The 15203-nt window shown below is 37.8% G+C and overlaps 1 protein-coding gene across 2 annotated transcripts in view; it reads left to right on the top strand.

Moving 5' to 3' along the window:
- Positions 1-15203, top strand: part of INTS4 (integrator complex subunit 4) — a 123731-nt gene that overhangs the window by 76756 nt on the left and 31772 nt on the right. Inside the window, exons 12-15 of one of the 2 annotated variants that reach the window (XM_057747867.1) lie at positions 4124-4266; positions 6955-7070; positions 9472-9605; positions 10679-10836. In XM_057747867.1, coding sequence (XP_057603850.1) covers positions 4124-4266; positions 6955-7070; positions 9472-9605; positions 10679-10836 — 551 coding nt within the window. The remainder of the gene's footprint in view (positions 1-4123; positions 4267-6954; positions 7071-9471; positions 9606-10678; positions 10837-15203) is intronic. The other variant, XM_057747868.1, reaches the window with a different exon arrangement.

Consider the following 15203-nt stretch of genomic DNA (forward strand, 5'->3'; position numbering starts at 1 on the left):
TTTATTTGATTGTCCTGGGGCTTAGTTGCAGCAGGTGGGCTCCTTAGTTGTGGCTCGTGGTCTCCTAAGTTGTGGCATGAGAACTCTTAGTTAAAGTGTGCATGTGGAATCTAGTTCCCTGACCAGAGATGGAACCCGAGCCCCCTGCATTGAGAGCACAGAGTCCTAACCACTGTGCAACCAGGGAACTCCCCAAAGAGACACTGATAAGAAATTTTAGGGACTTCCCTGGTGGTCCAGTGGTAAAGAATCTGCCTTCCAATGCAGGGGACGCAGGTTTGATCCCTGGTCAGGGAACTAAGATCCCACATGCCGTGGGGCAACTGAGCCATGTGTGCCACAACTACTGAGCTTGTGCGCCTCAAGTAGAGAAGCCCATGTGCTGCAAACTACAGAGGCCACTCACTCTGGAGCCTGCACACCCCAATGAAAGAGAAGCCTGCGTGCCACAGTGAAGAGCCCGCGTGCTGCAGTGAAAGATCCTGAGTGCTGCAACTAAGACACAGCCAGAAAGAAAGGAAGGAAGGAAGGACGCAAGGAAGGCAGGCAGGCAGGAAGGAAGAATTGGGAAAAAAAGAAATTTTAAAGACAGCACAATGTGAATATACTTGTGCCACAGAACTGTACACTTAAAATGTACATTTACTTAAAGTGGTAAATTTTATGTTATATATATTTTACCACAATAAAGAGATAGTGGGACCAGATCAAGTGCATATAATGCCTTTGATATATAAACTGTACCAAAAAAAGGGAGGGGGTAGATTTGGATACAGAAACACACATAGAGGGGAGACAATGTGAAGACACAGAGTGAATGGCATCTACAAGGCCATGCAAGGAAAGTAAGGTTACCAGAAACTAGGAGAAGCATGTGGAATAGAGTCTCTGTTACAACCCTCAGAAAGACCAACTCTGCTTATATCTTGATTTTGGACTTTAAGCCTCTAAAACTCAGACACTAAATTTCTGTTTTTCTAAGTGAAAAAAAAAAGTTTTTGAAAAGACATACCAGAGACTGGGAGAAAATAGTCGCAAAGCACACATGTGGTAAAGAATTTATGAAGAATTCTCAGGGCAGTCCAGTGGTTGGGACGCCTCGATTTCACTGCCGAGGGCCTGAGTTTGATCCCTGGTGGGAGAACTAAGGCCCCACAAGCCGTGCTGAGCGGCCAGAAAAAAACAAAAAACAAAACAATAGTGGGAAATTACAACAACACATCTGTTTGAATGGGTAAAACAAACAAACAAAAGAAACCCTGACAATGTCAGGTGCTATGAAGATGGGGAACAACTGGTACTTTCATACACTGCTGATGGAAATGCAAAATGGTAGAGCCACTTGGGAAACTATTATGACAGCTTCTTATAAAATTAAATATACACTTAACATATGACCCCACAGTCTCACTCTGAAGTATTTACTAAAGAAAACTGAAAATTATGTTCACACAAAGACCTGTATGCAAATGTTTATTGCAGCTTTATTTATTTATAATAGTCCCAAACTGGAAACAACACAAAATCCTTCAGTTGGTGAATGGATTACTACTCAGTAATAAAAAGGAATAGCTGCCGACCCACCTAACAACATGGATGAATCTCAAATGCACTATGCTAAGTGAAAGTAGCCAGACACAAGAAGTAGCATACTCTGTGATTTCATTTATATGACATTTTGGAAAAGACAGAACTGTAGCAGAAAATGCATCAGTGGTTACCAGAGACTGGGGGTGAAGGGTGGACTACAAAAGGACACTAGATAAGTGTTTGGGTGATGCCAGTGGTTTATGTCTTGATTGTGATGGTGGTTACATAACTATATGTATTTGTTAAATTCATGGAAGTGTACACTAAAAAGGATGAACATTAAAGGATGTAAGTATATGTCAGTAAACCTGACTTTTTTTTTTGGCCCAGCCATGTGACTTGTGGGATCTTAATTCCCCGACCAGGGATTGATCCTAGGCCTTCATCACTGAGAGTGTGGAGTCTTAACCACTGGACCGCCAGGGAATTCCCGAACTTGACTTTTAAAAAATGCTTTGGAGATCCCATCTCCCACTGAAAGGAACCAAAATTCCAAAGAGAAAGGGTTGATTCCAAGTGTGGTGCAGGAAACATAACAAGATGACCTTGTACTGCCTTGTCCTACAGAAAGCAAATGTTAGCTATCAAAGACCTCTAGACTCATATCAGAAAGACCCAGGCAGTAAACTTAGACTCTCACTGGCCAAAGGTGAAACATATCATTAAGGGTTAAAACTGCAAGTATGTTGAAACCCATGATTTTATAAAAATTCAAAACCAAAACACTGCATTAGTCACCTTTAGAAGATGCTAAGTAATCAACTCATTTTTTTTGACAACTGGTAAATTAAGGTATCAAGCATTTATCTTTTCTTTTCCTATACAAATGGAACTTCAAGACAACGAGGTAGTTGATAAGGGGAAGTTTCTCTTTGTAGAAGTATTCCAGTTGATAAATGAGGAAGAATGATAGAATTTATATATCATTATTTTACAACTTCAATGAATTACTAGATCTAGGCAGTGATCTTCGAGTGGTTACTGATATCACAAAAAAGAAACAGACATCATATAGTTCCTGAGGGAAGTACACAGTACCACCTATGAAGTGGTCTTTTAAAAAAAATGGAACCTGAATCTGATCAAGCCTCTAAATCAAACTACCATCTCAAGAGAACGGACTTGAGGATACGGGGTTGGGGGCAAAGGGGAAGCTGGGATGAAGAGAGAGAGTAGCACTGACATATATACGCTACCAAATGTAAAATAGATAGCTAGTGGGAAGCTGCTGCATAACACAGGGAGATCAACTTGATGATGGGTGACTTAGAGGGCTGGCATAGGGAGGATGGGAGGGAGGGAATATATGTATAAATACAGCTGATTCACTTTGTTGTACAGCAAAAACTGGCACAACAGTGTAAAGCAATTATATTCCAATAAAGAACTTAAAAAAAAACTACCATCTCAGTATATACAGGGGAGAAATTGCAAAGGGAAAAAAAAGTGAGATGTAAAGAGATTTTACATATTAAAATACACAAAGGGACATATTACCCAGTTGCAACGTGTGGACGTTCTTGGAGCCTGATTAGAACAAATAAAAACTTTTTGAGTCAGAGAAATTTGATTATGGAGTGGATATTTGATATTAAAGAATTATTAAAATTTTAGGCATGATATTGGTTTTTCAGGGTTTTTAAAAAATAATCATTTTTTAAAAGGTATTATGGAAATATTTACCAACAAAATGCTGTGATTTCTCTGACTGGCTTCAGAATAATCTGTGAAGAGTGGGTAAAGGTATAGATGAAACAAGATTGGCTATGAGTTAATTGCTGAAACTGGGGGATTTGTTATCTCTACTTTTATATCTGCTTCAAATTGTCTATATTAAAAAGTTTTAAAGAACTGGCAAAAAATGCTGTGGAGATATCAAGTAAGAGTAAAACTGATATGTTTTCATTTACATTAGCATTAAGAAGTTGTTGGTGGGCTTTTCTAATCATTTTAGTGAGGTTAAGCAGAAGGTGTTGGGGAGGGAAGAGGCCACTCTCTGACATCTGGTGCCTACTCTCTTTTTGTTTACTTTGCTGTAGCCATGCTGCTATTATTGTTCAACATGCTTTCACCTCATGACCTTTATCTGCTGTTCCTTTTGATTATGCCATGTAAAATACCTCACCTGTCCTAACACTCTTACCCTTAACCTGCTTTATAGTTTCTCATATCTGACGTATATATTTAGTTATTTATTTTTGTCTCTTCACTAGAAGGAAACTCCTGAGAGCAGGGATTAGATTTTAATTACTGCTACTTGGTACATTGTAAGTGCTGATAAATGTTGACTGTTTGATAAATGTTCAGTAAATGTTGAGTGTACAAATGAATGAATGAACAAATGGATGAATTCTTCAAATATCATTTCAGATTTTTCCTCCTCTGTGAAGTCTTCTCAACTACTTGTTCTTCCCCTTTCTGAAAATTGAGAGGCTCTTTTTACCCTATACTCACACTTTAACTTTGTATATTCCTCCATAATAGCTAATCCATAGTGACGGCTATTACTATTATTACCTTATTTTTTTTAAAGGATTCATCCAGAGATATTAGAGAGGCTCTTCATGAACTCTTATGCTGTACTAATGTTTCAACCAAAGAAGGGATTCATCTTGCACTGGTGGAGCTGCTGAAAAATTTAACCAAGTACCCTACTGATAGGGACTCCATATGGAAGTAAGGATTTTTTTTGCTCATTTGTTCACTGAGTCTGATAATGTGGTAAATGTACAGTGTTGACATTAATCAGTGGATCATTATAGATTGGGGTATGGCTTTCAGTTTTGCCTTCAATTTAGAAAGCTGATTCAACTTAACCATACTCTCAAGAGTCTGGTTCCTAAATCAAATATCACACTTCAGGTTATTCATTTGTCCATGCATCCACCTAGCAAATATCATGTGCCTTCTCTGTGCTTACTATGTGCCAAGCCCTGTGGTATGTTTTGGAGGTACAGAGATGAGTCGATTAGGTTTCCTTTTCCTCCTATATAGTGTTAGTCTCTTCTTTGTCTATTTTCATCATTTTAGAGATTAGAGGGGGGGTGAGTATTTGGTTTTCAGATGGAAAATCACAATCATATTTTCCCCTGATTACCTCTAGCTTTACTGACTAGAGTCAAACTTAACATTGCTCATGAATTGCTTTTTGAAGAGCTACTTGCATACATTTAATATAAAATGTCTGTTGTTGTACTCCACATAACTCAGTGAGCTTATGTGATGAGATCACTCCAAATATATGATTTATTTATTTAAAAAAAATTGTTGCTGAAAGTAGAAAAACTGTGGGTCAAATCAGATACTTGGAAGACATACTAAAAACTAAAAATACCAGGGAATCTTGCTCTGTGTAACATTTTTGATATCTGGTTTTCTGGTTTGATAGCTGATATCTGTTTGTTTGCTGTTTCTTCATGTTTGTTCAGTCCAGTTTAGCTCAGTTCATTGCACGTTTATTGATTGTCTTCAAGGAACACTCAGTCATTTGGGATGTGGGGATACAATGCTTCCTGAGGCACAGTGAGTAAAAGGGCTGAGAGAGGTCACAAAACTAGTGAATTAAGTTCGTTCCACTTAGAGGGAAAGACAGGGCTGGGGAAAAGTGTACTTTCCTAACAGTATCTGGTGTTTTAAATGTCATGCCTTTCATACCCCATATGCCCATCCATTTGTTCATGGGGTTTTTCCCTCTTTTGCTGATCTCCTTATTCTCCAGTCCTTGGTGAAGTCCCTTCTTTGTGAAACTTTCTCTGATCGTAGTGACCTCTTCTGTGTTTGACAGGTAGAAAGCAGAGTATCATTCATTTGATAGTTCATTACCTTGTAGTGTTAGTCATCTTTGCCTCAGATGCTTATTGTTAGCTCATCTTTGCCTCAGTTATAACTCTCATTGAGTTATAAACTCAATGAGAACATTAAATTAAGATTTATATTTCTTTTCAATTCAGCACACCTTCTACACCAGAACTTAATTAAAAATGCATAAATACCAGCACACGCATAGTTCTTTATAGCTTATAAAGGGCCTCCATGTAGTCATAGTAGTTAACTAATAGCCAATTAATAATAGGTAACTAATAGTTAATTGAGTTCTTATTATATAATGGCAGACACCTTACTAAGTACTTTTCATTCATTATCTCATTTAATCTGTGTAGCAACTGTATGAGGTAATTATATTTAATCTCATTTGTAAGTGAGAAATATATCTGCTCAAGGCCACACAGTTATTGTTTCCTGTTTCAGATCAGGTCTCTTGGTTTCAGAACTTCACCCAGGATATCAGTTATAATGCTTTTGCCTACAAGTAACAGAAAGTTTGATGAAAAGTGGGTTAAATAGTAAAGTTTAATTTTTTTGTATAACAAGAAGTCAGGAAATCAATTTCAGGATTGGTCACTCAATAGCTTAACAGGGTTAGTACTCTGGTTGATGTCTTTGCAGTCTCTTGGCTTTCTCCTCATAGTTGCAAGATGGCTGCCTCATAAGACAGTATCTTAAGACAGAAAAAAAAGGCATTCACTGCATGCACTTCTCTCTTTTTTAAAAAATTTTATTGAAGTATAGTTGATTTACAGTGTTGTGTTAATTTCTGCTGTACAACAAAGTGATTCAGTTATACATATATGTATATTATTTTTCATATTCTTTCCTATTATGGTTTAACACAGGATATTGAATATAGTTCCCTGTGCTGTACAGTAGGACCTTGTTGTTTATCCATCCTATATATAATAGTTTGCATTTGCTAATCTCAAACTCCCAGTTCTTCCCTCCCCTATCCCCCTTTCCCTTTGGCAGCCACAAATCTGTTCTCTAATGTGAGTCTGTTTCCGTTTTATAGGTATGTTCATTTGCATGCACTCCTCTTTTCATTTGTTTAGGAAAACATTCCTGAGAAGCTCCCCAGCAGACTCCCCGTCTTGTTCCATTGACCAGAACTGGTTCCTTGACTACCTGCAAACCAGTTGCTGTAAAATGGGATTGGCATTGCCATGATGAGTTTAGACCAATTGTGGCTGAGCCTTTGGGCTGGCCCTACCTTCGTTGAGTACTTTGCCACCTACCTGATACCTGAGTAAAATCAGGGTTCTCTTGGCAAGGAAGCTGGGGGAAATGGTTGTTAGTTAAATAACCTGTAGTAATATCTGCCATATCAGCTCTTTTATCTTCATAATAACCAAGTTAGATGAATTAACTGAGTTCCAGAATAATTGAGTGACTTATCTGAAGTCACAGAGGTAACAAAAGTAGATGGTTGAGAATTTGTAATCCTGAATCAGGTTTTCCGATTCTAATTCCCAGTACTTTTTAAAGCATTTGTTAACTTACTAAAGAGGGCTCTCATTTTGCTTGTTTCAGATGCTTGAAGTTTCTGGGAAGTCGACATCCAACCCTGGTGCTTCCCTTGGTGCCCGAGCTGCTGAGCACCCACCCGTTTTTCGACACAGCTGAGCCAGACATGGATGATCCAGCTTGTATCCTCTGCTGACTTTGTAGGGAATTTTGGGATCTTTTTCCGCAGTGTAGCTTGAGTGGTCTGGGGGTTTTGTTTTGTTTTGTTTCATTGTTGTTGTTTTTCTTTCTCATTTCTTTTAGTTAAGAGTATATCCTGAGGGAGCCTAGAGGTTATTTTCCTCAGCTTTTATTCTTGTATTCACAGTAATTCAATTGTTGTTTAATACTACTGCTAATTTTTTTAACCATTTATTGAGCATCTACTATATTCCACATATTATTTAAATGCTTCCTGCACTTTTATCATTGATCTGCAAGCAACTCTGGAAGGAGGTATTATTCCCTGCTTACAGATGAGGAAACTGAGGCTCAGAGAGGCTACATAACTCTCCCAGCAGCAAATCTGGGATTCAAGGCCAGACACCTTTGGTTTTAAAGCCTATAGACTTTTCCTATGTCTTATTCCATGTTTAATTTGATATGCAGTCTGAAGGAGGGGATGGGCTGAGGTAGGCTGCATGATTACTCTGGTTCTGATACAAGATCAGGGGCATTGTATTAGCTTTGGGCAGCATGCCATGCAGTCAGGTTGTTTTCCAGTAATGGGAATACATTTACATCAGTACCTCCATACTTTCCCACAGTTCTTTTCACTCTATAGCACGTCCTTGGTGAGGTTTAGGGGGTATTTATTGACATACATGGATCTGCCACATAACTGGTTGTTCTGATGACCATTGTGTTCTCTCGTAATTCTTTTTTTTATTTTCACAGGGCATTTGGAGAATTCTTTTTTTTTTTTTTTTGGAGAATTTTTTAAAAGATCTTTGTAATTGATGTGCTAACCAATGCCTGACTCTGTGTTTACCTCTAAGAAAGGCACATTCCTGACCTTACCTCTAAAGGTGCAATACTATGGCTATGTGAAATTCAGCTCATCAGAGAGAGGTTTGTGGGCTAGGTGTTACTACAGATCACACAGGACATATTAAAGTGTCCTGAAATCTGACACCCCTTTCACATTAAAAAAAATACTAAACATTTTTGAAAGCCTGATGTTAAGGTATTTTTTTGGGTAGTTGGAAAATTGTGTTATTTAAGAAATATGTATGGCCGTGAATAACAGAGATTACCCCAAATGTAGCTTAAATGTTAATTACAGTTTTTTTTCCTCAATGTAAAAGGGGTCTGGAGGTAAGCAGTCTGGTGCTGGTATATTAGCTCCACATTTTTCTTGGTGATCTAGGCTCTTTCCAGGTTTCTGTTCTGCCATTTTCAGTTGTCCAAAATTATTGCTAGAGCTCCAGTCATCGGGTCCAGGTTTTAGGCAGGAAGTTAGGGGATATTTGGAACAAAATTAGTATTCTGTTAGTAAGGAAAAAGGGAACAATGGATATTGGGTAGGCAAATAGCAGGCTCTGCCATAGGGATACATAGAGAAGATTGGGAGGTATGTTTATCCTGTGTCACCGTGGTTTCCCGCCCTCTCCCACCACGCTGTGCCCTGTGGCATGACATGGCATGCTGGGATGTTAGTTCCCTGGCTAGGGATCACCAGGAATCCAACCCACGCCCCCTGCATTGGGAGTGTGGAGTCTTAACCACTGGACCGCCAGGGAAGTCCTATCTTGTACTTTTAATTTCTGATTTTCCCCCCTTACAAAATTAATATACATAGAAAATTTTTAAAAGTAGAGAAAAGGAAATTTCATATTTAACACCCAGAGTCTTACTAGCCAAAGCAGTTGACTTAATATTTTGGTGTGTTTCCTTCACCTTTTTTAAAAGCTTGGGTTTGGGATTTTGCTGTTATTTTATTTTTTAACATTTTATTTCATCAGCAAACATTTGATGATAGATAGTTGCTATCATATCCTCTATACATTTTAGAGCCTGCTTTTTCACTTATGACAAAATGCTTATGATATAATATTAAAAATCTTTTATAAATATAATTTTTAATGATTGTGTAATACTCCGTCAAGTAGATGAAACACAAGTTATATAATCATTGTCCTGGTTTTGGACATTTAGGTTGTTTCTGATTATTTACTATTAAATGATTCTCTGCTATTTGATTTTGAAATATGGAATTACTCAACATTGATAAGACTCTTATATCTAGTATCAAATTATTATTCAAAGGGATTGTGTCAGTATATACTTTAGTAGGCATTGTACCCAAAGTTTCTATTTGTTAGTATTCTAAGCAGCGGGCATTATTTAAAAAAACCTTTCTTTGGTAATTGGAGGGGTAATTGGGGTAATTTGGAGTGAGGTAATGTATCTCTTTGAATTTGCTTCTCTTTGTTAGAAAATTGTAGTCATTTAACAGGAATTTGAGGGGTTAGAAGTAGAGGCACCAAATTCTGGCCAAGCTCAACCTTTTTTACCTCCAGGTTTACTTAACTCATTTATCAGATATTGCTGTTTTGGTTCTTATTTTCAATGCTGCTAAAACCTGTCCAACAATGCCTGCATTGTTCTCAGATCATACCTTCAGGCACTATGCCTACCTCCGAGACAGTCTTTCTCATCTTGTTCCTGCCCTGAGGGTGTGTTGAAAACATCTTTTCTCCTTGTTTTTGGTTTTTTGATTTTTAGTCCTTTGTCGTTTTAAATAGCAGAAAGACTGTGTATTCTCTGAAAATACATTCATTAATTCTCTTTCTCTCTTGGGCTTTCTTCTGTTGTTTTGTACTTTTGCTTCTGAATCCTTTACCTTTTAAGAAGATTCATTTTTTAAATGTCCCTGGGTTATTGAATATGTTACATTAGGCAAGAAGAAATCTGAAACAGCGTATTTTACATCAAGGATTAGATCGTCTTATATTTTAATAATTACATAAAGTGATGATTCTCAACAAGTGTATTTTTTAATAATAAAATCTTTATTTTTTTTAAAACCTAGAGATATAGAAAGAAAAATATTTTAATGAACCATAATCATAATAGTAGCAAACACTTGCTGAGTGCTTGCTGTGTGCAGGCACTCTTCTAAGTTCTTAATTTGAATTTACTCACCCCTGCTTGAGTAACTCTAAATGACTTTATTTAGAATAATATATATATATATGGTGAGGAAATTTAAACTGTATAGAAGATACAAAGTTAAAAGTGAAGTCCTTTTTGCTCTCCCTTCCTCATCCGTTTCTTGAAAGGTAGCCACTTTTAACAGTAAGAACAGGAATTATAATTATCAATTATCATCATATAAAGCACCTTTATAGCATGCCTTGTAAACTTATTTGGGAATAAATCATCACTCTTCTATGAAGTGAATGATCATATAAAGGTTAGAAATAAATGTGACAACAGATTAATTTTTAGTGCCATTTCTATGGTTAGCCCATTTATGTCCATGAACAATAGAAAATAATATTTATACCATTCTCTTTTCTTTTTCTCCTTGCAGCTTGTGGCTGTATTGGCTAGACCATGTTCATTTTCTCTCTCTTTCCCTTTCTCCCACTTAAGCTGAGGAAGGAGAAAAAGATTATTTACAGAATTACCTAGTATTTTTTTTCCTTTTCTTTGTTTGACTCACATTTTTCTTCTGGTTTCTTTGTGTTACCAAAAGCTGAGCCACAGAATTTGATGGCGCTGTAACCCTACTGTGTTTGCTTAGTTACCAGGTAGAAAACTAGTGTCATCAGCTCTTTCTCCCAATATCACACCTCATGAGGATCCTTCCCATCAGTTCCTGCAGCAGAGCCTTGAAAGGGTATACAGTCTTCAGCACCTGGACCCTCAAGGAACCCAGGAGCTGCTAGAGTTCACCATCAGGTGAGGCGATTGATCATCCCTTTCCTTTGACAGAGTTAACGTTGTTGTAATGCTTGGCTTGGCCCTTTTGATTTCTAATGTTGGTTATAGGCTAGTTTTTCTGACTCTGTTGCCATGATTTTTTGATGTTTTTATTTGGATTAGATTGTGGTTTAAGCATATTACAAAGAAAAGCTTTGCATTCATGACTAGATTAATGATTAGTACAAAACTAGAAAGAGTTACAAAGAAGCTGTTTTCAGTTTTTCTTACCTTATATATATTAGTTAGGTTAATAGAAAATGCAACTAACAGTGGCTTAAACAGGAGGAAAGGTTAATTCTTTCTCATAGGCAGACAGAGCTGAGATGGCTGATGACCTAGACTCATTCTTTCTTGTTTCTTCATCTTCTGCATCAAGTGGCCTTTGCCTGAAGACTCAAACTTTATACCCTTTGTAATCCAGCCTCTAGGAAAAAGGAAAGGGCAGAAGGGCATCATTTCTACAACCACTCCCTTTTAAAGACACTTCCCTAAAGTTGCATGTTCTAATTTTACTTGTGTCCCATTGACTAGAACTTAGGTCACAAGGCTATATCTAGCTGCAAGGAGCTAGGAAAGGTAGTCTTTGTTCTTGATGACTAGTGCTTAGTTAACACTTGGTGACTCTGCTACTAAGGAAGAAGAGAAGGATATCAAGAACGATCAGCAGACTCTGCCAGGCCCTATTAGAATGTCCCAAATGATTTGGAAAGAAATGAAAACCATTTGCCTTTAGCAAAGGCAATATCTGTCTGCTTTTGTAAATAAGGTTTGGTTGAAACACAGCCACACTCATTCATTTAGGTTCTGTCTATGGCTGCTTTCTTGCTGTAGTGGTAGAGCTGAGTAGTTACCACAGAGACTGTATGGACTGCAAAGCCTAAAGTATTTACTGTCTGATCATTTACAGAAAAAGTTTTCTGACCCTAAAGTGATGCCTCATTCACATTTTCTTCCTCATCTGCTTTCTCACCAAGGTGATTAAATTTAGAGGCTGCTACTGAAGTTGTTGGCCCTGAGCCCAGGAAAATAAGCTCTACTTTGCAACTCAGCCACACCTAAATAAACATTGAAGTTTTGTCCTTGACAGTTTTCTATCCATTTGGCACTAAGAAAGTACAAAATGCACAAAAGCAAGCCAATTTGGTCATCAGCTGCAGTGCTGGCTATTAGCAGGCGCTCCCTAAGCACCCTGGTTTGAGTCACCCTCGTGATCTGGGTTTTATGAGGTGATAGTCCTGCTGGACTTTGGGCTGATTAGACCTGCTGCTGTGTTCTACTGCTGTGGTCTGTCCTAGTCATTAGTTTATAGTTAAGTGCATTCTGGGAAAGGTGGCCAGAATGGTGAAAGATTGGAAAAGGAAAGCAGATGGTGCAGTAGTTACTGATGACTTACTATGTTTTACAAACATTGTTGTTAACTATTTCACAAAAAAGAAATAGAAATTTGGGGAAATGAAGCAATTTGCTAGGAAGTAGCAGAACTGGGTTTTAAATCTAGCTTTGTTTAACTCTAAAATTGATGCTAATATGCAGTAGTGAAGGGGATTCTTGTATCAGTGGAGATTAGATCAGATGTTCCCTGGGGTTCTTCAGAATTTACATTTTCCGTAGTTCTTGAAAAGTGAAATGTTAGTCAGAATTGCACACAGAAGCTTCTCTGATTATGACTCTGGCCATTTACTTGTTAGTACTAGTATCAAACAAACTTCACTGTCACACACATTGTCCTTTGTTGAAATCTAACCACTCATGTCACCCAACTAAGATTTCACCTCACTGCTGTAGTTCAGTGAGGGTCTTGGGGGATGATTTTTTGGTTTGTTTTTTAGAACTTGACATAACTACTTTGTCCTCACCACTGTATTTTAGGTGCCTTATGGGGGCTTAGTAAATATTTGTTGAAAACTCTAGTTATGGTGGCTTAACCAGGAATGGAGACTTTTAAGGTTTTTATAGATGACATTTTCTTCTGGTCATACCTCACCTTCAGTTGCATGGAGTTGATCTTTTGTAAGGTTCTGCTATCCTTGATCGTAACAAGAGCTGCTGTCTATTAAGTGCCCACTATGTACCCACTCTTCGAAGTGTTTTATGTGTGTCATTTGATTGAATTTGAAAACAATCCCATGAGAATGATCCCATTTTTACAATGAATGAGGGAGCAGGGGTTCATTAATTTGTTATATGGCTTTTCATTACCCATCATATGCCAAGCATTGTGCTAGGCAGAAGCAACACAATAGTAAACAAGGCATAGTCTCTGCGCAAGGGGTCTTACAGCCTGGTGTGGGAAATAGCTAGGTAAACAGGCAGTGCAATATTGTGCTTTCCACATAACACAGTAAGTACAGGGTTTTCTAGGAGACGGAAGGGGGCACCTAACCCATCCTTTCATGGTTTAAGCAATGACCAGAAGAATGAATAGAAACTAGTCAAGTGGAAAAGAGAGAAGACTGTCAAAGGTAAGGAACAGCAAAACCCTAGACTAGAACATAGATTGTTCTAGCCCTTCCGTCTGGTCACACTGATCTGTTTCTGGATAAACAGTCTGTATGACATGAAGGATCTGGTATAGTGAGATTTTTTTTTTAAGAGCTTTTATTGAGATACAGTTAACAGACAATAAACACCATTGGTATAGTGAGATTTAAAATCCAAAGACTGGGACTTCCTAGGTGGTGCAGTGGTTAAGGATCCGCCTGCCAATGCAGGGGACACGGGTTCGAGCCCTGTTCTGGGAAGATTCCGCATGCCATGGAGCAACTAAGCCCACGTGCCACAACTATTGAGCCTGTGCTCTAGAGCCCGTGAGCCACCACTGTTGAGCCCATGTGCTGCAACTGTTGAAGCTCACGTGCCTAGGGCCCATGCTCCACAACAAGAGAAGCCACTACAATGAGGAGCCTGCACACCACAATGAAGAGTAGCCTCCACTTGCAGCAACTAGAGAAAGCCCGTGTGCAGCAACTAGAGAAAGCCCGTGTGCAGCAACGAAGACCCAACGCAGCCAACACATAAATAAAAATAAATAAATAAATTTATAAAAATAAATAAATAAATAAATAAAATCCAAAGACTTGTTTCAAATCAAAGAGGAAATTTGAAAAATACCTGGAGAAAAATGAAAACAAAAACACAACAATCTAAAACCCTTGGGACGCAACAAAAGCAGTTCTTAGAGGGATGTTTATAGCAAACAAGCTTACCTCAGGAAACAAGAAAAATCTCAAACAACCTAACTTTACACCTAAAGCAACTACAGAAAGAAGAACAAACAAAAACCAAAGTTAGTAGAAGGAAAGAAATCATGAAGATCAGAGCAGAAATAAATGAAAAAGATAGTAAAAGAACAGTAGAAAAGATTGATGAAACTAAAAGCTGATTGTTTGAAAAAATAAACAAAATTGATAAACCTTTAGCCAGACTCAACAAGAGAAAAAAGGAGAGGGCCCAAACCAATAAAATCAGAAATGAAAAGGAGAAGTTACAACCAATTCCACAGAAATACAAAGCATCATGAGACACTACTACAAACAACTATACACCAATAAGATAGACAGCCTAGAAGGAATGGGCAAGTTCTTAGAAAGGTACAAACTCTCAATACTGAAGCAGGAAGAAATAGAAAATATGAATAGACCAATTACCAGTACTGAAATTGAATCAGTAATTTAAATATTCCCAACAAACGGAAGTCCAGGACCAGATGGATTTACAGGTGAATTCTACCAAACATTTAGAGAAGGGTTAACATCTAACCTTCTGAAACTATTCCAGAAAATTTCAGAGGAAGGAATACTTCTGAACTCATTCTATGAAGCAACTTTCACCCTAATACCAAAACTAGAAAAGGTATCATAAAAAAAGAAAATTATAGGTCAACATCACTTATGAACATTGATGCAAAAATGCTCAACAAAACCGAATCCAATAATACATTGAAAGGATCATACACCATGATCAAGTGGGATTGATCCTAGAGATGCAAGGATTTTTCAGTATCCTCAAATCAGCCAGTGTGATACACTGTATTAACAAATTGAAGGATGAAAACCATATGATCATCTCAGTAGATGCAGAAAGCTTTTGATAAAATTGAATGTCCATTTCTGATAAAAACACTCCAGAAGGCAGGCATAGAGGGAGCATACCTCAATATCATAAAGGCCATATATGACAGACCTACAGCCAGCATCATGCTCAATGGTGAAAGGCTGAAAGCATTCCCTCTAAGATCAGGAACAAGACAAGGATGCCCATTCTCACCACTTTTATTCAACATAGTTTGACGTACAGATGGCTAACAGGCACATGAAAAGGTGCTCAGCATCACAAATTATTAG

Source organism: Hippopotamus amphibius, chromosome 9, assembly GCF_030028045.1.
Source record: "Hippopotamus amphibius kiboko isolate mHipAmp2 chromosome 9, mHipAmp2.hap2, whole genome shotgun sequence".
Taxonomy (NCBI): Eukaryota; Metazoa; Chordata; class Mammalia; order Artiodactyla; family Hippopotamidae; genus Hippopotamus; species Hippopotamus amphibius.